The sequence below is a fragment of the Pipistrellus kuhlii genome, unplaced genomic scaffold, assembly GCF_014108245.1.
Source record: "Pipistrellus kuhlii isolate mPipKuh1 unplaced genomic scaffold, mPipKuh1.p scaffold_m20_p_4, whole genome shotgun sequence".
Lineage (NCBI taxonomy): Eukaryota > Metazoa > Chordata > Mammalia > Chiroptera > Vespertilionidae > Pipistrellus > Pipistrellus kuhlii.
Genome location: NW_023425540.1, coordinates 47,073,386 through 47,099,785, shown reverse-complemented (window position 1 = coordinate 47,099,785; position 26,400 = coordinate 47,073,386). Strand labels below are relative to the sequence as shown.

Sequence of the window (26,400 nt, the reverse complement as noted above, 5' to 3'; positions counted from 1 at the left end):
CCTCTTTTTCTTGAAGAATAAAATAAGACATCTTATGGATTTGCACTTACTTCTGATTTAGGATTTTCTACTGAATGAAAATATCTCAAAATAAAAGGTGGTTCATAAATATAGCACTGTACCTAGCAGAGTGCTTGGTAGATAGTAGCTGCTTATTTAATATTTGTTGTATAAAGTCAGTGTTTAATGAATTATTGACTCATTGAATACGTGGGATCTTGTACATTATGTCCACATCCTTGTAAGTGGACTTGAGAATTACAAGCAAAGCATTAATATATCCTTGAAACAACAAGAATATTTAAAATATGGTATTTTAATTTGGGGGGGGGGAAGAAAGGTGATATATGTTAAGATAAAGTGATTTGTGTTCCATGGTTCTTAAGTAGGTTTTAAGAGTAACTTAAAACATAAACATATATTGTATTATATCTAATTGGGTGAAAGAGATAATATTTTGAGATTGACACAATTTTATGATGGAATTTAATAAGAAGTTAGGAGAATATTGGACTTTCATTCAGTACTTTTAAACTTAAAGGTGTTAACTAGCGTGCAGAACAGTAAAGTTCATGAGGTAAATTTGTCTGTTCATCCAAGTCCACTTGGGACCATGCAATAAAGGAGGTGTGTCTATATCCATTTAAGGATTTTGATTTATCATTGACTGGGCAACAGTTGTAGCTTGTAATTCTTTTCAGTTTACTATTGGGGGTGGGGGGGAAAGAAGGGTGTATTTTTATTTCTTTTTATAAAAATGAGAAGCAAAGATTATAAAAAATTTCATAATGCTTTATTAAAGTATGTTTCTGTCCTGCATAATGAATGGTAAATGTTTTTAGAATGCAGTTGTATTTTTACAGAATGCTTTAATATGATCTTGAATATGAATATGAAAAGGAAGTTGTGACATTTAAGCAACATAATATTTTAAAACCTCGTAAAAGTTAGAAGAAGAGCAGGTGAAAATATGGATAAAGTGCAAAGTGAATATTTTAAAATAAATAGTACTTGGGTAACCTGGCATGTCAGAACCGGAGACAAGGGTGTGTGTTTGTCAATATATCCTTCATGTTTTACAGACTCCTAAGGGAACTAGGGAAGATACAATTTCACCTTTTCTGTGCCAAAACATTTTAATTATATCTTCTTCCAACTACAGCGGTTCAGTAACCAAGGAGCTGACATTGATGCATGTGTTGATAAAGCTGCAAACATTCAAAATGAGATTAACAAAGATTTTGAGCAAAGGGTGACAGCTAATTTTGCACAGTTTTCTGCATCTAATTCAGGCCAGCGTAATAATAGAATATTTTATAACTGTTTTGTTATTCAAAAGGACATTTATGATGTGTTTATGTTTGTAGATATCATTATATCATACTCAAAAATTATCTATTCTGTAGCTTAAAACTATTTGCATCTCTGTTATAACCCTGAAACATTATTAAAGGGAAAAAAAGCCTCATAAGTTTTTGTGGAGTTTTTTTGCAATCATACCTTATTCTTAGAATTCTTTACCTTTACCTTATTTATCTTAAGCACACTAACTAGGGAAGGTCTAAAGATAGCAAACATATATTTTCTAATATTGCTTAGTATGCTCTAATCAGATGGCCAAGAAAGTTATATTCAACTTATTTAATTAATAAAATTGTTGTTTCTTTATGTCCTTGAGCTCCTTTGAGCACATTCCAGTTTATTTTTTTTTCTCCTCTATTCTCTACTTGAAGGCAGCTGACAGTCTTCTTTCACTTTTCTTTTTGTTTGTGAAATTCTCTCTCTTTTTTTTTATCCACTCACTTCTCCATCTGCTTTCACTTTTGTTTGCTTGGGCCTTCTCTCATCCCAACTTGATAATGAGGAATGCAGTGTGACCCTGACCTCTATCAGCCCATGCATGACCTTCTGACTCTACCATATAACCTTTGACCTTCTCTTTGACAGCTTGATTAATTACCCTGTGTTATGATTTATGAGTAAGTGCTATGTAAAAATAATAGACAACAGGTGGTCCTCTGAAAACTTTTTGTAGGATGTTTTCTTTTACTTACTAGATGCATTATTTGAAGTTGCAAACTTACTAGGTTGGTCTATGTTGCTTCATATTGAGGTATTTTTATACTGTGGAGTAGACATTAGAATTTAGGTAGCTACAGGTTGAAGCATGACTGTGACAAACAATTTACAAGATATTAGTAGGGTGCTGTTATCTAAATGCACATTGGGAAGAAGCACAGAACAGAATCAAGTGACATTTCAGGCATTTCAGTCCCAGGTCACGTCTTGAGAAAATTGCTGAAATAATGGAGGGGGCATTTTTCAAGCAGAGCTGCAGCTCCAACAGCTATGTTTACTTTAACGCTCCACTAGTGACTTCTGATAGGTTGTCATGACCTCTTTTCACTGTTGCATGTAGGATGTTGCAACAGTGATATGTACAAACCCTTCTTGTGAAAAAGATGAGAATAAACACAGCATACATCTTCCAGGAAAGATGAATGGACAGTGGTTTGTCCATTTAACCATTGGTAAATGTAGTTTATAAACACTTTGGGTTTCATTTCCCTTGAGGAAGAACACCTATCTTCTTTCAACTCAAGCAAATAGAATGCTGAACTTGAAAAATATGAGTGATAAATTTGTGTAAAATGATCTCTTCCAGAGCATTGCCTGAAGACCAAAATAGATAGTTCCATAGGTCAAAGGATTCTACTCTGGTCCCTGACCCCATTGGTCACATGTGGCTTGTAATGTGGGAAGGTTAATATGCAGAGTTCAGTACTTCCAGCTGATTTTTTTTAATTTAGCCAATCACAAAAGAGTTGAAAAGATATAGAATTTGCTCCTGTTTTTAATTTTCTTTATAATTGGTAATTATAAGGTAAATTAAACTTGGCTAAATCTTCAGTTTTAGCAAGGTCTCTTCTGGGGTAAAAAGTACATTCTGTTTTTGGTCAGGCATTCAAAAAATACATCTAGTGTAGAATATTCTTTATAAGTACATTTCTATTCTGGTTTAATTTCTTTAGCAAGAGTTCCTCTCTGTGTTTGGCACCACCTCTCTGTTTTAGACCTCTCTGACCTAAGCCATCATTTGTTGATTGAATGATAAATGAACTATTACTTATTAGTAAGTGCATCTCTAGACTTCAAAGTAAAGAAGGCCGGCCTGGAGGCCTGTATATTTTGTTTCAATCCCAGCAAGTACTTGTGCTGAATAAAATGCTATATCTACCTATAAAATTTAGAGGATTTCTGATTAAGATTGTATAGTTATATCATATGAACACTGATCTGAAAATGAAGCTACAGTTATAGCTATAAAAAAGAATAGAAAATGCAGTGAGATAAATTAAAGAGAGAAAGCTTACTTTTACCAGTATCTGTCTTCTTTATTACTTTCTTGATCAAATAACAGTTATTTTACAATTTCATGTATGCTTTATCTGTTGAAAATTTGGATATTGGAATTGATTTGGGTAAATCAGTATGAGAGATACTAAAAGTTTTATTTATTTAGTTGTACAGTGTTAGATAACCAGTTTGATCATTCTATCTTGTTATAGATAACATAAATCTCCATGTATATTTGAAATGACCTAACTTTTTATCTTGTGATCAACTGAGGATGCTTAAGGAATAATTAAATATAAAAGGTATACCTCAATATAAAATGTTTAAGGTTGTAAGCATTAGAATATTTAGAACGTTCCTTGTTAGAATGGAAATGCAAAGGTCTTTTATGATATTTCATTGATTCCATATTTTTTACAGTACTTTTGAAAAACTTTATGAGTGCATTTGTTAAAGGTCAAAGTAGGATTTTTTTTTCTCTTATTTCTGTGTATACTAATTTAGTTACTGGGAATAGAATTTATTTTAAATTGGTATTCTGATTTTTAAAAAGATATAAATTAATATTATTTACCTTAAGTGGGTAAATTTATTGTAACTACTGGTGTTTTCTGCTTTGACTGTTTGCTTTAACTCTTTGACTTCCATATCTTAAGGTTGGCATGGCAAAAATCTTTGTAGCTTTCTTATGTAAAGGAATTTGTTTGACAGTATTCATATGTGACGGAGAGAAGAAAAAGATGAAATTTTATTGCATATCTGTGATTAGAGCACATAAATGGATAGTTATCTTAATTTTGTTACTTAGCTTTTTCCTACTCATTATAATTTGGTTATAAATGGTCTTTTTGAATATTGCATTAATTAATTTATCAGAAAAATTTTAATTGAAAAATGTTAGATTTTATGGAATGATAATTAAATATTCAACAAAGACACTTATTAAAATTAGCTTTCATTTCTGTGGAAAATGTTCCCGAATATTTGTTCCTTTAATTAAATTGGCAGTATGAAATATCTAAATGGCAAAATATTTTCTAAGTAATCCAGGTGTTCAAAGAGAAACATTGTTAAAATCAAAATAATAAAAAATTATTTAATTGATTTATATAGTGGTGATTTTAAAATAGAATCATTTTTCATCTCTGGGTGCCTCAGTGAAAATTGACATTGTGTCTTTTTAAAATTGGACAAATGAGTCATGTAATTTTCAGTTACATAATCAATAACTTACACAAATACTACTTTGATGATTTATGTGTGTCTGTTTTTATACTTATTTAGATGGGACACATCAAATTTCAGAATCCATTTAGAATAAAATAGACACAATAATGTTCCAATTCATGATTTACAAAAATTGAAGTATAAAGTTCTATTCAGATAAACCTGATAATTAAGAAAATCTTTCCAATGATTAACTTATAAAATAGGGTGAGAATTATAATTCCTGTAACTCGGAATTTTGTCTGAAGTGTTTTTATTGAGAATTCATTAATTTGCAGAGGATACTAATGTTCTACCACTTTGTTATCATGTCTAAATTTTTGAAATTATCATTAAAATATAGTATATCACTGTTTTCATCTCTGTCCTATGTAAGTGAGCGAGAGAGGGTGTGTGTGTATTTAAAGTTCACTTGACTCAGAGAAGGCAGGGAAGAAACATGACAGGAGACCACTTACTCTCGGTACAGAAACTAGTAAGGAGGCAATTTTCTTTTTGGCCTATGGTGACCTTTTTTTGACTATGTTCCCTTCACCAGAGACAGTGTACTGAATGCCTCTATTTCACCCTGTTTAGCAGAGTGCAACAGTGTTCTTTAACTTACTTTTGGTGGGAGGAGAAGTTATAGCTGAAATTTGAGAAGGGCGTGAAAAGTTGTAAGAGGCACAAGGAAGAGTGGTAGGAGCTTCCTTCAAATGTGATTTTAATAACTAGTCAAGTGTGTCCAACTGTAGAAAATCACCAAGTGACAATCTGTCTACCTGACAGTGATCACAATGAATTACAAGACTTTTGAATAGCTATACAGATTAGAATAAAGCAGGACCAAATAAAATATCTTTTGTTGGTAAAACTTTGTTTTACTAGCTAAGAAACTTAAAAAAAAAAAGAAAAAGAAAGAAAGAAAGAAAGAAAAAAGAAAGCCTTCTCTGTGCTTTGATGTAGAACGTTTAATTTAAAGTCTTGTAAAGTATTTTATAAGGCTTTCATGAAAGAGGTATGTGTCTAAAAGTTCTATTCAAGCATATACTGAAGAATATGTGGGATATTGTTAATCAATTTGGTACACATTATATAGTTTGCATATACCTAAGACAACCATATCTTAATTAACAGTCCTGTCACTAAAATCAGAACTTAAATGATCTTCAAAGTCTCTAAACCATGGTTTTAGACAATATTATCTCTTGAGGAAGGGGGGTAGAGTTGAAAGGATCCCAGTGAAGTTTGTACGTGGTTTTGAAATCAGCTGATAAATAAACCAAGTACATGCAGCAATGTAGCATATTTTAAAATAAGATAGTTAAGTCTATGCTGTTATTACTGCTATCAGTTTTTTAAAATCGTCTTCTTTTATATTAGTTTGGCAAAAATAATGAAATTTCAAACGAAGTAGAAGATTGTACAGTCTTAGAAATGTATTTACTTTTTTTTTTTTTTTTTTTAGTAATGATGATTTGTTAAGCTTTATGTTTTGTATCTCTTGTATCTCTGATGTTTTTATCACAATATAATACGTGTTTTAGGTATGACCTTACAGGATTGTGCAAGGCAAAATTAGGACACCCACAGAACAGAATTGAATAGACAAGATACATAATTCTTTCAAAAATATGTGTTGTGCATGCTTGTCAATGGTAATTGTTTACCCTTCTCTATTTTCTCAATAGAATATTCCATGAGTTATAACAATATAAATACCAAAGTTTTCTTAATGATAACCATAGAAGCGTTGCCTTGCTAGCATTAAATCAGACAGGAAAATGTGCTTTAAAAATGTTTACAAAGGCTTAATAATAGTTCAGTGAGCTGTATTTTAAATTTTGAAACTTGTTTACTTATATTAGTTCTTTATGAAAAGAGATTTTTATGGTAGTTAAAAAATGAAAGCAACTTCAGGGTTAAAGTATTACTGCCATACATCACACTAAGATTAATTTATTTTGTTTTGTGATTTGTGTGGCTTTCTGAAAAAAGAGGGGGAGAAATCCAAGGTGCACAGGTAGAAACTATATGTTTGTGATAATATACATATTACAATACACATATATAAATATTATATTATATTTATTTCTTTTTACCATTAAAACAAAAAATGCTTACTGAATCACAGCTTGTAAAGGAAAGAAAGATCCAACAAAATACAGTTTGAATTTGAACTTCAGTTTCAAAGAGGTTAATTTCTCAAAGTATATATTATAAATATTAATGTGGTTTGAAAGTGTACTTTTAACTCACAGTTTACTTCCATTATTTTTGGGGTTCTAGAAGATCTAAAGTGCCTTTTACAAATTTTAAACTTTATAATCTTTATGTTTAAAAATTTGTATTTTCTTCTTATAATAATGTATGGTTATTTACATAAACAACCCAGGCAAACAATTTGATACACATTTCTTTTGGAAAAATTAAAACTATAATCTTTCATGAAGAAATGTTTTAATGAATATACAAACATATTAAATAACATGGAATTGTAAAGAAATTTTTATGGATTGAAATAGTTTCTAGGATTAAATTAAACTCTTTTTTTTTCTAAACAGGAAGGATATGGAGTAATAGTTTTGAATCCCAATGAAAACTATATTGAAGTAGAAAAGCCGAAGATACCTGTACAGGCATCTTCGGAGAGTTCAGATGAACCAGCAGAAAAACGGGAAAGAAAAGATAAAATCTCTAAAGAAGCAAAAAGGCGACGTGAATTCTATGAGAAATATCGTAACCCTCAAAGAGAAAAAGAAATGATGCAGTTGTATATCAGAGTAAGTAATAAATAAGATCATTACTTTTCTTCATTATTTTCCTTGTGTTTTATTCCATATAAATTATTTTATTTATTTTTCGAAAGAAACTGTTAATTCCTTAATTTCTAACCATTTATTTTCTATGGATGCTATGTAATCTACTTTTTAAATCAAAATCACAAACACGTTATTCTTATATCAGTGTGATAGTTTATGTAAGTCTCAAAAGCAGTTCATAATGCACTGCACGAAACATCAGTCTTCATCTTGAGTGGTGATAGTTTTAACGTGTTGTTTTTCTACAGGCAGCCACACATCCACTGTGTCTCAGTTTAACTTCTGTAGGCAGATAGTGGTGAGAAGAGTAATTAATATCTTAATAAATATTTAAGCTAGAATATTTGCGGATAGTGTAATAAGGGAACTCTGTCATTTGCTTTTTTCTTGCCTCGTGAACCTTTGCACTTTGTAATGCTAGCAGCATGAAATCGTTACAGCAGTACTGCCCAAGGAGTTCTAATTCTGCAGGGGGCACAAACAATTTTATTTGCACTTTGACACATTCTGCTTGATATACACTGTGTATTATATATATGAAACAGGCTCATGCAGTTTTCAAAGCCCTTTTTGTGGATTCTAGAAATATAATTTAATAGTAAAGCATGTAAAAAATGCTACAGGGTATGTAAAATAGTAAATTGATAGGTTCTTCCAAAGTGAACAAGTCAGAACATTTAAACATAGATAATTAACATTTTATAAATTATACAATAAGATAATAGTAAAGTTTGATATTATTCAGCTTGAGCTATTTTTACATTTACTTTAAAATCTCATTAATAAACTGTTTCATACCACCTTTCATGGGAAATACATGGCTTTCAAAGTTACTTTCTTGAATATACTTCTAGTTCAAGGCATAATCACTATACTTTTGAGAATGATACTCAAAGTATTCAAGCCATTTGATTATATGTCAGTCTGTTGAATAAGTTATGACATGTAATTAGTAGCAAAAGCCACATTTCAATTCTCAATGCCCCAAAACAGGTGTTCTTGACCAAGAATACCCAAAGCACATCAAACAATGAGCCAAGCGAAAGTTTAATATGTACATTTCTGAAAAGCATCTTGTTAATTAATATGTTATTGGGGTGGGGGAACAGTTAGACTTGGAATCAGTAAGGAGTTTGCTTGTCCTGATGCAGTTATGTTACTGCCTTTCTTCCTGTGACTGCTTCAGGGTCATATCTCCTTCTCTAAGGGTTGTCCTCAGCTTTTTGTTATATGATCCAGGCTATCAACCACTATCTGAAGGCATACTTTTATAAAAAACGTATCTGATATCCAAATTATATAAGGTTTTTGAAATATAGAAATCATTATGAGTATTCACTTGCTTATGTGAAATGCACACAAAGTGATTTTGGGTATTGTTTTTTATTTCTTCTTAAACAGTTTCTTTTATTTGCCTATGATATGTACAGATTAAGCATCTATGTCTGACATCTGTCTAGTAGGTTTTATCTCTTCTTTTCTATTTTGTCTTTATCTTGTCGCCATTGCTTTGATTTTTTTCTTTGTTCTCTTGTATGGGTGCATTTTCTTTATTCTGTTTTTCACATCTGTTTAGTTTATCCCAGCATTGATTTTTTTTCTTACACCAAGGGGAAATATCTTTTTATGTTGCTTCATTGTTAAGATTTGCTCTCTTTCCCTTTGTCGTTTTCTTTAATTCTTTTATCTCTTTTACACTTCTGCCATTTTTACTTCTTTCCTTATTATGTCTTTTTGCCTCTTTCTTTCTTTTCCCATTTCACTTAATGGTCTAGGTTTCCATTAAAAGGGCTAAAAGACGGAAATAGACTCATATAAGTAATACAGCTTTATACTTGATCGTCTTAGTTACGAAAAATGTTATTTTTCTTAATAAATACCTTTTCTTAATATCTCCCAGAATTGTGTAAAATAACAGAGTTAAGCTGATAGCTTCAAACATACTTCTATATAGTAAGGCATGATCCTATAGTAGGAATGAGAAGAATGCTTCATTTTGTATACAGGCTTTAATTCTTAGGTAATTTTGATCCACTTGAGTAGTTTTTCTAGTAAGTACTCTTCTTCTATCTACAAAGCTCCAAATAACAAGGGTTTGCAATTTTCATACACAAAGTATGGCATGTGATGGGGATAAATTAATTTTTATTTATTTATAAACATTTACATTTGGAATTGATCATTTATTCTTTGAAACAACTCTTTGAGATAGGTGGATCAAGTAATTTTATCCTTCTTTAATAGTTAAGGAAACTAATGCGCAGATGGTCCACTTTTGTCTAGGATCACATAACTGATAAAACGGTAGAACTAAGTTTTGAAGCCAAGACTATACATTCTTGCTCCTTTTCTTTTTTACCAAAGTGTTCTAACTGGTTGAAAACAAAATATGTATCTGAAATATGAAAACTAAACCAATTATAATGAAATCATTATATGATATAGTAATACATGTGATTATTATGTAGATTTTTAACCAGTTATCACTTAATAGACACTATTAAATGTCTATTAACAATTTATATGTAATATATCTATAATATAGAAAAAATAATAAATATATTCTATTATATTAAAATATCTTTTCTCTTTTAATAGGATCACTGATATTGATTTAATTTTGGCAGATGAGGAAACTGTGGATCAAAACTTAGTTTCATGAGAGCAGGCACTTAATCTGTTTTGCTGACTGCCCCATCCCCAGAGCCTAGAACAGAGCCTTCATAATGAATATTTATAGAGTAGGACCTTCGCAACAGATTTTTAGTTAATAATGTGTTGGAGCCAGAATTAAAATCCCAAACCACTACTGATTTTTAAAATATGCCCTGCATCATTAAAGTATGCTACATGGTTGCTCCCCGATCTAGTGACTTAGAATAAATTCTAAAAATTAATGGTAAAAAGTATATTAAGATATATTTGATACCTTGATTGATCTTATATATTTTCATCTGAATATATAAAAGTTGGATATTCTGTTTTCCTTTTTAGTTATATCATCTTGGTGCTAAAATTATGGATATTTTATTCTGACCTACTGCTATTTCTGTAGGTCAGAATAAGAATACAGGCAGACTACTGTACTGCTATATCCTATATAAACTTTGTGCTTTCTGAGATCTGTAACTTTGCTTCCTTTTACTTTCCCTTAGTCCAGATTCTATCCATCTTATAATTCCAAGCTGATATCTCACATTCTCCACTCACCATAATCAGTGACCTCTCCTTAATATGATTCTTGGAAGTTATTGTGTTTAGTTAACATATGGAATTTGTCATGTGCTATCTTAAAACATTGTCTTTGTCTCGTAATATTATTAATACTAGTGACCCGTAGTAGGAATATTCCTGCAAGACTTCCGGCGGGCTTCCCTCCCCTTTCCCACTGCAGTGGGCAGGGAGGGGTGGAGTGGGATGGGCTGGGCGCACCCCACCCATCCTGCCTGCTGCACAGCGCCCGCTGGAGGCCACCACAGCCACCACCTCCGCGACCACGCCCACTGCACACCTTGCCCAGCACACCGGACCCGCCCATCCACCGATGCCTATGCCTCTGAGGCCACGCCACCACCTCCGCTGCATGCCCCAACCCACCGCGCCCACTGCCCCTGCTGCCTCCCGCTGCCACTGCGGGAGTGCACCTCGTGGCCGCAGTGCACCTCGCCCCACCCCGCACTCGCTGCCAGTGCTTTCCCTCCAACAGCCACATCTGCCTTGCTTTCCACTTTCCCTCCCTCTTCCTTCTATGTTGTCTTCAGCCTTCACTCCTCCCTCCCTCTGTGTATGCAAATTAACTGCCATCTTTGTTGGGTTAATTTGCATACTCACTCTGATTGGCTGGTGGGCATGGCTTGTGGATGTAGCAGAGTGGTGGTTAATTTGCATATTGCTCTATTATTAGGTAGGATTACCAATGTATCTTTCATGCCTTCCCACTAGGTCTTCCCAGAAACCTCTAGATCTTTGAGCATCCTTTATAGATTTTAGAAATGCATGTCAATCCTTATACGTAGGTATGAGCCAGTTTTCACACTAGTACAGAGGAAATGAGGAACTGATACTACACACACACTTAGAATCCAATCACTGAAAGGAGACCATGCCTTACTCTAGAGATACCTAGATAATGTTACCTGCAGCATAGGAATGATGGTTATTCTGGTATCAAACGGGACCATAGAGAGACAAGTACTCCAACTAAGAAAGAAGACCAATTAGAAGAATTTTATATATAGTTTATATTACACATAGTTGGATATACGCAAAAGTGATTTGAGGCCAATCTATGAAATACTGGGTTAAAACTGTTTTAATGTCTCTTCCCTAAGAGACTTAGTTGTAAGCTATGGTAATGGGAAGTAAAGAAGCAGGATGATTAGACCAGAGCATTTTTTTTTTAAATGCTAGAAGTGGAGGAGGGGGAGGAAATTATATGGCCACACAAGGAAAAATTCAGATGTGGAGGAGACATTTACAGAATAGGAATCTTGGCAGAGCCTGGCATTACACATTGAAGATCCTCAAATATTTATGGATTGATTGCTTGTTGACATCCATCACAAAAATCTTATTCCTTAACATGCAAGATATGTGGTGTCTAGTTTTCTGACGGATTTTTTCAGCATTCATGTGAATTTTTGCAGTTGTTCAGAAACAGCTAATTCCAATAAACTGAAGCTTTCTTTTTTAAAAAAAAAAATTTTTTTATGTTCTGACTTTGGTTATGTCCAAAATATTGGTGAAGGCTGATAAATATCCTGACTTCTCTATGCCTCTTCTGTGCAAATGCCACTGGAGTAATTTCTATCTAATGTTTTTGCAACAAAATTCAATTTATTTATATTACAATCAATGATTGTTTAACCTCTGGGACCATTTTTATTTTCCTAGTATATACTTGTATGTAAATTTTCTTTTATTCTGGGATCCAGTAAATAGCCAAAATCTCCTTTTAAATTTTAACAAATATCTAGTATGAACAGGAAGAATGTAGAATCCAGGTCTAAAATCTTAAGATTAGCAAAGTATAAGTTTATTTTACTTACAAAATGAGTATAAATAGATATGAATCACTATTGGATTATATAGCACATTTCTAATGTATTAGGAGCAAAGCTTGAGAGATCAAAGTACCTACTGTTTCATGTGACAACTTTCCTTAAATATGAAATAATGTACTTTCTGGCATATATTATGGCTTAATAAGGGGATTGATTTGGTCTAGGCAATAAACATCATGTCAGATATTCCTGGCATGAAAACCTGCTTAATATGTTTTGTAATAAGACAGAATTTTTTGTTCTTGAAAACATCTGCCAACTGAATTCAAGAGTGAAGACAGAAAATGTCATCAATTCAGTGGTAATCCTATAAATTTAGTTTCTTTTTGAGAAATACATATCAAGATACACAAAATTTCCAGTGTTAATCACCACTGGTTATAGTACTTTGTAAAACGATCAAACAAAAATATTTTATTTTTGTATAATGTGTTAATTAATTCATAATGAATTTTAATATTTCAACAGATAAAATTTTAACAAGCATCTTGCCAGCAGATCATTTTTTAAAGCATCTGTTTTTTAATGTGTTGGGTTGAGAACTGAGTCAAATGGCTAAATATGTACATACATTCTTTTTAAAAACATATTTCCACCCCCATAATTATAGATACATTATTTTTCTCCCTCAGACCACAAGGGGTTGCTGCTGTTCATATTGGATTTTGCTTTTCTCAGAAACTGAATACTCTAATTACGCTACATCTTTTCTCTCTTCCATTTTTTTCCCTTAGTCCAAAATCTCTTTAAATATAATTAGAAAGAAAAACAAACCTAAACAAAAAACAGTCTTAACTATAACTTAATAATCAATATAAGAATTTATTATTTTAAATACTAGAGGCCCAGTGCATGAAATTGTGCACAGGTAAGGTCCCTTGGCCTGGCCAGCAATCAGGGCTGGCCAGAGCCTTCCTTCCCCTGGCTGCCGCCTGCCTGCCAGGGCTTTCCTTCATTCTGCACTGCCCCCTGGTGGTCAGCACACATCATAGTGAGCAGTCAAACTCCCACTCCATTGAACTCTCGATTGAACTCCCGAGGGGACAATTTGCATATTAGCCTTTTATTATATAGGATATTTCACATTCCAAGGCCTTTACATTTTTCCAAAAGAATTTAAAGGCAGATAATCATTCAAGGCAGATTGTGATAATGACTATTTTTATTTCTGTTTTTAGTGTCTGAATAACTTTCAGAATCTTAACCATTGTGGAGAGAGAGTTGAGGTGAGATTCAAAAGGAAAAGAAATAAAATAAAATAAAATAAAATAAAATAAAATAAAATAAAATAAAATAAAATAAAATATATAAAATAATAAAATAAAATAATAACATAGAAATCAATAAAATACTTAGATCTTTAGATTTAGGACAAAACAAGTAGCCAAATCTCTCCATTTATGCGTTTTAATTGGACATTGGCCAGTTTTGATGTGTGGATTCTGCCATAAATAGGATGCAGTGAAAAGAATAAGAACTTTAGAATTAAAGAGATGAATGCTATTATATTAATTTTGTCACTTATAAGCTATGATTTTGTCCAAGTCACCACTCTTCTCTGAGTTTTAGTGTCTTCATTTGTAAAAATAGGAATAATCATAACTATTAGGCTGTTGTAAGAAATAAATGAGATAAATTAACATATGAAAACAACTAGTGGAATATCTATATATCCTCTTTCCTTTTTCTTTCTCTATACACCCATTTCCTTAGGAACTATGGGGAGAATTATGGCTGAATGAGGTCTATCCCAAATGGCTTACAATTGATGCTTCTCAAGCCGTTAGGCCTCAGGATGCCTTTACATGCTTAAACTTTTTTTTTTTCCTCTAAATAATTTTTTTGTTATGTAATTATAGTTGACATGCAATATCATATTAGTTTTAGGTGTACAACACAGTGATTAGACATTAAACAATTTACTAAGTGATCATCCCAGTAAATCTCACACCTATCTGACATCATACATAGTGGCTGTTCTGTAACTACTGATTTGTACTTATTTTTTTCCCCTTCACCGTTTTCACCCAACCCTCCAACATCCCTCCCATGTGGCAGTTGTCAAATGTTCTCTGATCTACAAGTCTATTTTTGTTCTGCATGTTCATTTATTTTGCTGTTTAGATTCAGTTGTTGATAGGTATTTTTTGCCTTTTTACTATTCATATTTTTTTATCTGTATTTTTCCCTTCTTCATAAAGAAGGCCTTTTAACATTTCACGTAATACTGGGTTGGTGGTGATGAACTTCTTTAGCTTCTTTTTTGTCTTTGTGAAGTTCTGTATATGTCCTTTAATTCTAAATGATAGCTTTGCTGGGTAGAGTAGTTTTGATTATAGGTCCTTGCTTTTCATCACTTTGAATATTTCTTGCCAAATCCTTCTGGTCTGAAAGTTTCTTTTGAGAAATCATCTGACAGTCTTATTCAAGCTCCTTTTGTCTTTTAACCTTTGGCACTTTAATTATGATATGTCTTGATGAGGGCCTCTCTCAGTTCTTATTGTTTAGGACTCTCTGTGTTTCCTGAACTTGTATGTCTATTTCCTTCACCAAGTTAGGGAAGTTTTCTGTCATTATTTTTTCACATAGGTTTTAAATTCCTTGCTTACTCTTCTTCTCCTGGCATCCCCATGATTCAAATGTTGATATGTTTGAAGTTGCCTTATTATTGAGAAGAGGAAATCAGGTTTTATGCAATATTGCTATTGTAAATTTTTGGCAGTGAGGCATAATTTTTCCCAATTAAAAGGAATGTATACAATTCAATCAGTCCATATTTATTTACTGGTTTATATAAAGAGTACATTTAGAAATAATATTACTTATAGGAGAAGGATTCTATCAGAATAAGGTGACAAAAGGTAATAACTGAAACTCAGTAGGTATTTTTTAGAGACATAAGTTCAACTAGTTTATTTCTTGACAGAGAGGAAACTGAGATTAAGAGAAATTATGTAATTTGTTCAGGATTGCACTGTGATTAGTGACAAAGCTGGTACTGGTATTGAGGTTGTTCTATTTACCATTCTGGTTATTGAAATTATCATATTAGAAATAGGATTTTTCCTCTATTCATATTCAGAAGTGGTTTCTTTGGCCTTTGTAGCTGATGGGGTTGATGTAGGTTGAGGGATGCGTGCGTGCGTGTGTGTGTGTGTACAGATTATTAAGCAGGAAAAGGGTTAAATGGGCATTAAGTAATTTAGATTTAAACCTAAAAGTTACTCGAAAAAAAGTATTTCTAAGATAATCTATTTTAAGAACTAAGAGGAACAATATAAATTTGAAAATCTTGATGCATTATATGTGAATTATAATGTTAACTATACCTAATTCACTCTTAATGTTCTTTGTTTTGATATCACATGGAGAGTGAAAAAAATTCCCTCAGAATTTTTGTGCAGCCTGCATATTCAATAATGCTATCAGAGAAAGGGTGCATATATATCTCAGTCAACTAAAGATTACTTATCTTTTTTCATTGATTTTTAAAGCATTTTATCACATTTTTACATCTCTGAATTGGGGATGCATATTAAAATTTAATGGCACATTATGGTTTATTTGGTGACTTCTTTTTGATAGTACATAAAACATTGGTATCTTTCAGAATTGACTGTATTATAGATGGATGGAATATGGTATCAAACAGGCCTCCCTCATTACACATCTTCTAAAGGGACATAGTTCTTATCTGGCACCCCCTAGAATTATGCTGTGTGTAGACTATCTATGTGGCCTTGTGGGGTAGCTGTAGTAGAGATGATAGAGAGATTAATTTTTTTCTTACATTTTATCCCATATTTGACCCCATAAATTGTACAAAGATCACTTGCCTACTGCTTGGCAGGTACTGACTCATCAATAACCACATTGAGAGCAGGTTTGAATTTCTTCCGGTATCAGATGTGATATTGTTGAAAAGAGGTAGATCTCTAGATAGTAATTCTAGGAAGTAATGACTAAATAAGTGTTTGAAATTGAGATGTTAGCCCCTAAGTGCCCTCATTGTTTGCATAATGCCTTACTTTAAAAATATTTTGGCACTTTTAAGATACCTAAAACAACTATTAGTATGATAAAAGTACAGTATTAGTTATAGATTGTATATTGTAACTGAACTTTCATTGATTTTGTGCCAGTACCCAACTGATAGGTATTAAAGATAAAAGGTGGGAGGAGAATGAAATTTCTACTTAAAGCACATGAAATTAGCCAGGATATCAAACGTATCTTGAAACTGGAAAAAAAAAGAAAAAAAGAAAGAAAGTATATCCTGTTGAGTGGCACAGCCTTGAGTGGCACTGCCACTTTGCATGGCAGTTCAGTTGAGCCCTATTTACAAAATGACATACTTGCCTAGCCTTTTGTGCGATATGGGCATACAAAAGCCAGAATTCTTGTTCTCCGTGGGGCTCACTCATAATCCTATAGGGAGGCTAAAATGTTCATAAGAAACTCTGCTATTAGGCCAATTGTGGTAAATATTTTGAAGCAGTTCATATATATATATTGTAGATACTAGAAAGGGAAAAAATGTTTTTCAGTGAGGACTCTAAGGGTCCTTTCACAACTATTAATATAGCATTAATTAGTAACGTTCAAATATTTAAATTATTAATTATAGACCACATTGAATTTTAAAGTTTGTTATTAAATCCAACTTATTATTACAATGAGAATCTCAATATTTTTAATTTTTATTAAGTTTATTGGGATAACATTGGTTAATAACATATAAATTTCAGGTGTACAACTGTATAATATGACTTCTGAATACTCTATTTTGTGTTTTCCAGTTTCCTTCTTGTATATTTGACCCCCTATACCCTCTTTATCCTCCCACCCACCCCCACCCCCATTCTCCTTTGGTAACCACCATTCTGTTGTCTCTATCTGTGAATCTGTTATTTTATTTGTATATTTCTTTTGTTTGTTAATTTATAGATTTTTGTTTTATATCCCACATATGAATGGAATTGTATGTACACTTCTCATCTTTTCCCATCTGACTTATTTCAATTAGCATTATATTTTTGGGATCTATCCATATTGCCACAAAAGGCAATATTTCATCTTTTTATGGCTGAGTAATATTCCATTGTGTACATGTACCACATCCTCTTTGTCCAATCATCTACTAAAGGACACTTTGGTTGTTTCTATGTCTTGGCTATCTTCTATAATAATAAAAAGGTAATATGCTAATTAGATGAGACGTCTTCCAGATGTCACTCCTGATGAAGCTGGGGCAAGAGAGAAGTCAGCCTGGGTCACAGGTGCCTGCGGGCAGCCTGAGGGAAGTCAGCCTAGGTCCCTGGTGCCTGCGGGCGGCCGGAAGGAAGCAGCCCAGGTCCCAAGTCCCAGGTGCTGGAGTGAAGTCGAGGCCGGCAGATGCGGAAAGGAAGAATGTTTATGCATCGGGCCTCTAGTTGTGAATAATGCTACAATGAACATAGGGATACCTATATCTCTATAAATAAGTGTATTCAATTTTTTTAAATAGATACCTAGAAGAGGGATTGCTGGGTCATATAGTAGCTCTATTCTTAAATTTTTGAGGAACCTCCATACTGTTTTCCAGAGTGGCTGCACCAATTTACATTCCCACCAGCAGTGTCAGAGGGTCTTCTTTTCTCCACGTCCTCTCCAACACTTTCTTGTCTTATTGATAATAACCATTCTAATAGGTGTGACTTGGTATCTCATTGGATTTAATTTGCATATCCTTTATAACTAGTGATGTTGAGCATCTTTTCAAATATCAGTTAGTGTTCTATATATCTTTCTTGGAGAAGTATCTATTCGGGTCCTCTGCCCCTTTTTTAATTCAGTTGTTTGTTTATTTTTGCTGTTAAGTTGTATGGATTTTTTATATATTTTCAATATCAACCCCTAATTAAGGTATCATTTGCAAATATCTTCTCCCATTCAGTTGTTGCTTATTTTGTTGAATTTTTTTTTTTTTACTATGCAAAAAAATTTTAGTTTGATGCAGTCCCTTTCATTTTTTTTTTCTTCTTTAACTTCATTTGCTTTTTCATCAAACATTATTGAGAAGAGATAGACCTCTTGATAGTAATTCTAGAAAGTAATGACTAAATAAATCTCCGAAAACCACTTTGAGATCAAGGTCCATAAATTTTGTACCTACATTTTCTTCTCTGTAGTTTATCATTTCAGTCCTTAATATTCAAATCCTTAATCCATTTTGAGTTAATTTATGTCTGTGGTATCATATAGCACTCTAGATTCATTCTTTTGCATGTGGCTTTACAGTTTTTCCAACACCATTGAATGTTTTGAGCTCCTTTGTTAAAAATGACTGGTCCATATATAGTACTTGGATTTATTTCTTGATCCTCAATTCTGTCCCCATTTGTGTGTCTGTTTTTCTGCCAGTACTATACCATTTTGCTTATTGTAACTTTGTAGTATAATTTAAGTCAAGGAGTATGATACTTCCTACTCTGAGAACCTCACTTTATATGATAACTAGCAGTCCATGCACTCAGGGGAGGGGGGAGGGGCGGTACCTCAGCCCAGCCTGCACCCTCTTGCAGTCTGGGACACCTTGGGGGATTCCAACTGATGGTTTCTGGCTGAGTAGTGCTCTTCCTGTGGAAGCGCACTGACCACCAGGGAGCAGCTCCAGCATTGAGCGTCTGCCCCCTGATGGTCAGTGCACATCATAGTAACTGGTCGTTCTGCTGTTAGGGTCAATTTGTATATTACCCTTTTATTATATAGGATTTTGGTATGAGTTATTTTATATGATGTTATATAAGTATTTATAAAGCACTTCAAAATTCCACCATTTTAAAGGAATTAAGTTGGTAGATGTTTTTGATACATTTGGGGAATTATAATATTTCAATTTTCAGTAATGTGGTGGTGTTCATTTCTGATGTTTGAGTGGTTTTGACCTTAGCTTTAGCACAAATTAAGCTTACTAAACATATAACTGCCAAACCATTTAATGTTCCTTATTCTTTTGTTTTACCAGTCCCACCATATATTAATTTTATATCTGTGCTAAAACAAATGTGAATACTAACACACACCCATACAGCCTTATTGTTTACCATTTTTTATATTGCATTTAGTGTAATTTTTAGCACTTTCCCAAATGAAGGATATTATTGAGGTTATATGTATATTTACTCCACAAGATAGATATCTAATTATTTAAAGAAAGGCTTAGCTTTAGTTTATTTTTTTATTCTTAGGGCTTAAATAAAAGTATGTGTATCCAGGTTGTCTGTGATATGATTATAATTTGCTTTACACCAGAGTCTCTGGTTTATTTTGTGGGTAAGGAAGTAAGTCAAGCTGCTTAAGACTTTCAGTGAAACTTATTGTTGACACTGTTGTGACCTGAAAATACTGTTAATGTTTTAATCATCAGACTGGACATTGCCACTGAAACCTGACATGACTTTTGTACCTGTTAACAAAAGAATGTGTCGATAGTTTGCTTTTGTAAATATGTTCTGGCATAAATAACATTGAATATAAATCGCTATTAGAGAGTGATAACTTACAACATTTAATTTTAATACTAAGAATATTGGCAAAGCCGAAACCGGTTTGGCTCAATGGATAGAGCGTTGGCTTGGGCACTGAAGGGACCCAGGTTCGATTCCAGTCAAGGGCATGTGCCTTGGTTGCGGGCATATCCCCAGTGGGGGGTGTGCAAGAGGCAGCTGATCGATGACTCTCTCTCATCGATGTTTCTGGCTCTCTATCTCTCTCCCTTCCTCTCTGTACAAAAACAATAAAATATATATATTTTTTTAAAAGGAATATTGGCAAAGATATTATTTAACTTTTATTTATATGTTCTAATACATCAGTCACCAAATGGTGGTCCACAGACCACCCGAAAGGTTGGAAACTGCTATTCTAATATACATTAGTTCCAAGTTCTTTATCTATATATCTATATATAAAAGCTTAAGGAACTTAACGACTGGTTGACTAGTCACTATGGTGCTCACTGACCACCAAGGGGCAGATACTCAACGTAGAAGCTGCCTCCTGGTAGTCAGTACCCCCTGGTTTTTTTAAAAAAAATTTTATTGACTTCAGAGAAGAAAGGAGAGGGAGAGAGAGATAGAAACAAACATCAATGATGAGAGAGAATCATTGATCGGTTGCCTCCTGCAGATCTCCTGGGGATCGAGCCCACAGTCTGGGCATGTGCCCTCAACTGGAATTGAACCTGGGATCCTTCAGTCTGTAGGCTGACGCTCTATACTAGGGGTGTCGAACTCAATCAGAGAAGGGGCCAAAATCTAAAATCCAGCCTAAATCACGGGCCGAATGGTTTACTGAACAGTCATAAACTGTCATTGTGATGGAAACGCAGCGGAGTGCAGTGATGACAGCACGGTGCGGGCCACGTTGCAAGGCCTGGCTGGACGGATTTGGCCCGCGGGCCTTGTGTTTGACACATGTGCTCTATACAATGAGCAAAACCAGCTAGGGCTCATTGTGGTTTTAGTTTGTATTTATAATTTCTAATGTGATTATATATCTTTTCATTTTTAGTTTGCCATCTATGTTTCCTCATCTATGAATAGCTTGTTTGTGCCTATTTTGTTATTGTTTTTATTCTTACTGACTTGTAGATGTTATTTGCATATTACAGATCACTCCTCCACAAAAGTGTTTTTCTTTTCATGCTTTAGAAATCTTTTGAGAATATTCTTAATTTTACTATAATAAAAGTATCAATTTTATTTAGTATGGTTTACTCATTAATACCTTGTTTGAAAAGTTCTTACCTATTCTGAAGTCACAAATATGACCTCCTATATTTTCTTTTATGTCCTTTAGAATTTTTACTTTCACAGTTAAGTTTCTGTTCTATCTAGAATTGATTTTTATGTTTGAATTGAAGTGTGAATCCAGTTTCATTTTCTCCATTTTGATAATTATACTGAATCTGTTTATTCAAAAGACCATCCTTTTAAATGGTATTTGTGTTTTATTCACTAGAAACTTGTTTTTATGTTTATTATGTAGCTATATTCCCTTTAAATTTTTTCCAGTTAATCAGTTGATCTAATACCATTAAAAATAAAGTTATTTTTGCACTGATTTGAAGTGCTATCTTTAACCTAGGTTGAACTCTTATATACTTGCTTTTGTTTCTGAGTTTTGTTCTGTACTTTCCAAGATCTGTCTACACTTGCCATTGTCATTCCAACTTAATCTTTGAAATTTTGTTGTGCATTTGTATCTTCAGCGACTCAATGTACTAGTAGCCCTGTTTTAATTTCTTATTTTCTCCTTCTCTACACTGCAATTTCAGATTGGAAATTTAGCCCTATTATACTACCATCACTACAATCTCTGCTTTCTTTCCCTTCCCTCCCATCTTTATCATTATTAACATAGATATTATGTTATAGGATTATAATTTTTTACAGTATGGTGTTCCTTTTCCTAGAACAATTATTTTATTTTTGCAAACAGGCTAATTATTATATTTATAACAAATATTTGGCTTTATAATATATCTATGTAACTATCAGCTCTCTCTGCCAGTGTGCTTAATTTTATTTCTTAGGCAGTTGAAATAGTGTGCTTAAGGAGTATTGGGTATCAGTTTAAAAATAGTGTTAGGATGACCAATGAGCAGGACATGCTACTTGATTAGATTAAGTTTAAAGAAAAGGAAGGAATATAAGAGGTCTCCCAGGACCTATCTACTCCATTGGGTTGTAATGAGAATTCAAGAAGTAAGGTAGTTGAAGTCACTTTAAAGATTTATTTTAAAAAATGTAATGTAAGATGTGTTCATGTTCATACCTTTGTGAGAACTAAAATTTTAACCAATGAAATTACACAGTGACCAGTGAGAAATAATGAATCTCTGGGGCTCCGTTTTTTCCTTTGTAAAATAGATAGGTATGGAAGTAAGTGGGAGATCATAATTTCTAAACTTTAATAATTCCATGAAATAATGAAATGATTCTTATTTAAATAACCTCTTCTACCAGCCTTAAAATGAACTACTTTACTAAGATTTTTCCATTTGTCTCAATAAGGCAAAAGAATACCAGTTTCTATTTTAACAGTCAGTTTTATCCTGTCTACAACATTCTCTGAAATATAAAAACACTTAAATGAGTGAATTCTACTGTTTAGTATTCATCTTTCAGTGCTACTGAATATACTCCTGGAGGAAAAATAATCCTCAAGATTTTAGCGCCCGTCATATTTAAAATTAATTTAATTTTAAAAATGGGTTGTAAACAATGGGATTAAAATTATTTAAGTTTGAAATTTCTTACCACTGTGCAGTTGCCTTCACAACACTTAACTTGAGGGAACATTTTGCCCAGTTAATTACTAAGACTAGTGTATAGTTCTGGGGGAGGCAGGGGGTAGCGGGGTAGGGAAGGTCCGTATTGACCACAAATGAGAAATGACAAATGTACGTAATATTAATCTTGCCCATCCTACTATATAGCACATTTTCAAATAATCATCATTACATACTCCTAAAAGAGACAAAAATTTTGATTTTGAGATCATAGTTCTCAGAAAAATCATAATGGAGGCAAAGCATATGTTTCTTTAATATAGATTAAGACTAGAAAAACTTAATTGCTCACAGTTAATTTCAGGGAGCAGAAGACTCAATGACATGATCTAAGCAGGAGGAACTAGTTTCCCTGGCCCTCAAGTGCCTACAGGCCCTCTTCTGTTCATAGCAGCTGGTCATAGGAAAGAACCCATCAGATACTTGAGCAGGTCATCTACTGCCCACCTCACAAATTCCCACATCCCTACTCACATCTTGCTGGCTATCTTCATGGCTCCTCCCAACTGCACTGGAAACTGGTTATAAGTACCGTTCTCCAGATACAAATCGGATAAGAAACTAGCTTTTTCCTCAGGTATTATGTGAATTGGAACATCTGAAGGTGTTTCAGGCCTAAGGTTTATTTTTACAACTAGAAAGAGTTGGTTGATTTTACACACATACACACACACACACACACACACACACACACACTTGTATGTGTGTAATGCATACATTTGTGTTAGTAATTGATTTTATAACATTATAGAAGTTTAAAGAGAGCATGTGTGTATATGTGTGTGTTTACATGAAAAGTACTGTAGGGTTAATTTAAGATTATGGGATCTGAACTCAAAGAAACTCCACTAGCTGGATTAGATTGGGCAATTGACTTAAACTCTCTAAATATCAATTTCCTTATCTATAAAAAGGAGATAATAGTAGTGACTGCCCAGGGTATCATGAAGATTAAATGAATTAGAACATATTAAGCATTTAGTACAATATCTAATTCAGAATAAGCCCATGAAAAACATTAGCTGCTCTTATCACTGTTTTCATGGGGTTAGTATTTCTTGAAAATGTCATGCCTTTTCATTTTCTTTGTCCTTTTGTGCTGGCCTTGTTTTCACCTAGTATTTTCATCTTTGAAGTTCTCTTAAATTTTAAAATAGAAAAAAAAAAAAGGTAATAGATTTATAGCAATAGGAAAAAATAAAATACAAAAATATTTTACCTTTGGAACAAAAAGTTGGATATGTCAATTACTGTTCAAAATGGTATCTTGCCTATTACTGGATTTATATAAGTACTAGAGGCTGGGTGCACGGATTCATGCAGCGGTGGGGTTCCTCGGCCTGGCCTGCAGGGATCAGGCCAAAACCAGCTCTCCAATATTCCCCCAACATGTCCCAGATTGCGAGAGGGAACAGGCCCGGTTTTGGCCAGGTCCCCGCAGGCCAGGCTGAGGGACCTACTGGTGCATGAATCTGTGCACCACGCCGCTAATATTTCCCCCAACCATCCTCCCCTGTCGTCCAGGTCTCCCCAACTGTCCTCTCCTGCCGGCCCGGTCACCTCAAACTGCCCACCCTCTGCTGGCCCAGTCACCCCCAACTGTCCTCCCCCCCTGATCCCCGCCCCCCGACCATCTCCTGATGACGCAAGGGTGCGAGGGCCACCTAGGCTTTTATTAGAATAGGTTATAATCCTAAATTGTGAGAGTTTTATTATATTCTATTCTAATACATACTTAGAAAGAATATTATTTGATTAGAAATTATTAGTAATTAATTTTATAAAGTTATGATGCTTTAAACAGAGCCTATTCATCCAATAAAGACATATATCTCTTATTTACTAAGATTTACATTTAAAATTTTTTTTAATATGTCCTATAGTATCTTATTTTTACATGTTTCCTGTGGTTCAATATGATGGTAATTCCATAACTCACGTTTATGAACACAATAGAAAATTTAATTTTTCTTATATTCTATATTTTTTGCAAGAATTTTTTAAATTAAAGTATAATTGACATAGAGCATCATATTAGTTTCAGTTGTACAATACAGTGGGGGGGGAAAGTAACTTTTAATAAAATAATATATTTCATTCATCAGATGCATGCATCTAGGTGTGTCATCATTGTAAAGCTGATAGCTATGAATGCAGATGGATAAGATGTATTTTTGTATTAAAAATAATTTATTCTTAAATTTAATTTCCAAGTTGCACATTCCTTTGTTTTATAGCCTCTGCTTTTCAAAGTATCTGTGGAAATGGTTTTTTTCAATTATTTCTTGGTGTTTTGTCCCAAGACCCCCAAGGTTTGGCCTGTGCTTTCTGAGTTAAGACGTGCTCCCAATCTTCCAGTTAGGTCAACCACAAACATTAAGATATGATAGGAGGTCAGTGGAAGAAATTCATATCAAAACAACTACTCACCATGTCATTATGACAGCCTGCTGTAACAAATGTGCTTCTGTTTTAACTTATGACAATTGCTAAAAGTAATTTAATCTGACAGAGGCATGGTGTTGAAAGGCTCCTGGAGATGTCATAAAAGCGACCTTTCTGCCCATGGGCTGCCAAAAACCATTTTAACAAGGAGCTAAGGAAACAGTGCAACTTCTTTTGTACTTTGTTAATTAGTTATTGATTTGAAACAATGCACTTCCAAATACTGTTAGAGGAGTTGGATGCCAGCAAGGTCACCAGGTGACAGTCTAGCCTGGATAATAATTATAGTCCATGAGATTTGTTGAAGCTTTTTTTTTTGTGTGTGTGTGTGTGATTTTAATTTGAGATTGCCTAGTTTACTCAAATAACTACAGTTTTTACTTTATCGTTCATCTTTTCAGTTTAAAATTTTACATGCTAATAATCTGATAGTCATATTTTATTACATGGTGTCGCTCCAATTTGTAGAATTTTCACTTGTGGATTTAGTCTAAAAAAATTACATATTCTCCAGAGAAAGTATATGTGGTTTGATTAGTGATGCCAGGGAGAAAAGGAAATATTACTTAGTCCCCAAAGAGGAAGCAAGCTAAAAAGTTTAGAATTTCTTGATTGGGCATATTAATTGAGCTCCCCCCCCCCCCAATTTGGTAATTTAGTTTCAATGATTTCATCATGTTGCAAATAGAAGTTAAATGACTGTCCTTCAATTTCCATGGAAAATTATTCAGACTGTTTTAAATTACATTTCTTCTAAAGCATTTATGTGCAAGTTAAACTGAAAGCTGTTGTACAAATCAATTTGCAAGGCACTATGGAGAATAGAAGATCAGAGGGAGAGTTAGGGTAACTCACAAGTTATAAGTAAGAATTCACAATTCAAACTTTCTGTGCTCTAATCTGGAATTGCACTTATTCGCTGTTTGAACTTAAAGTACTGAACCTCTCTGTGCCTTATCAATGCAGAGGGAACCATGATAGTACCTCCCTCATAGTGTTATTCTGAGGATACATGTTAAGGGCTTTATCAGGAGCAGCTAAGTAGTAGCCCCTTGATAGATGCTAGCACTGTTATTACTGTAATAATTAATAACAAAAATCATCGCTGCCCTTATTTTTATATTAAGAATTTTATATTTTAGGGTAAGCAGCATTTTCACTTATGTAAAAA

At 33.5% G+C, this 26,400-nt stretch overlaps 1 protein-coding gene across 6 annotated transcripts in view; it reads left to right on the top strand.

Annotated features, from left to right (window-relative positions):
* FAM172A (family with sequence similarity 172 member A) overlaps positions 1-26,400 on the top strand; it is a 338,830-nt gene that overhangs the window by 139,869 nt on the left and 172,561 nt on the right. For all 6 annotated transcript variants that reach the window (XM_036408793.2, XM_036408791.2, XM_036408787.2 and 3 more), the window contains one exon: positions 7,128-7,346. In XM_036408793.2, the coding sequence (XP_036264686.1) occupies positions 7,128-7,346 (219 nt within the window). The remainder of the gene's footprint in view (positions 1-7,127; positions 7,347-26,400) is intronic.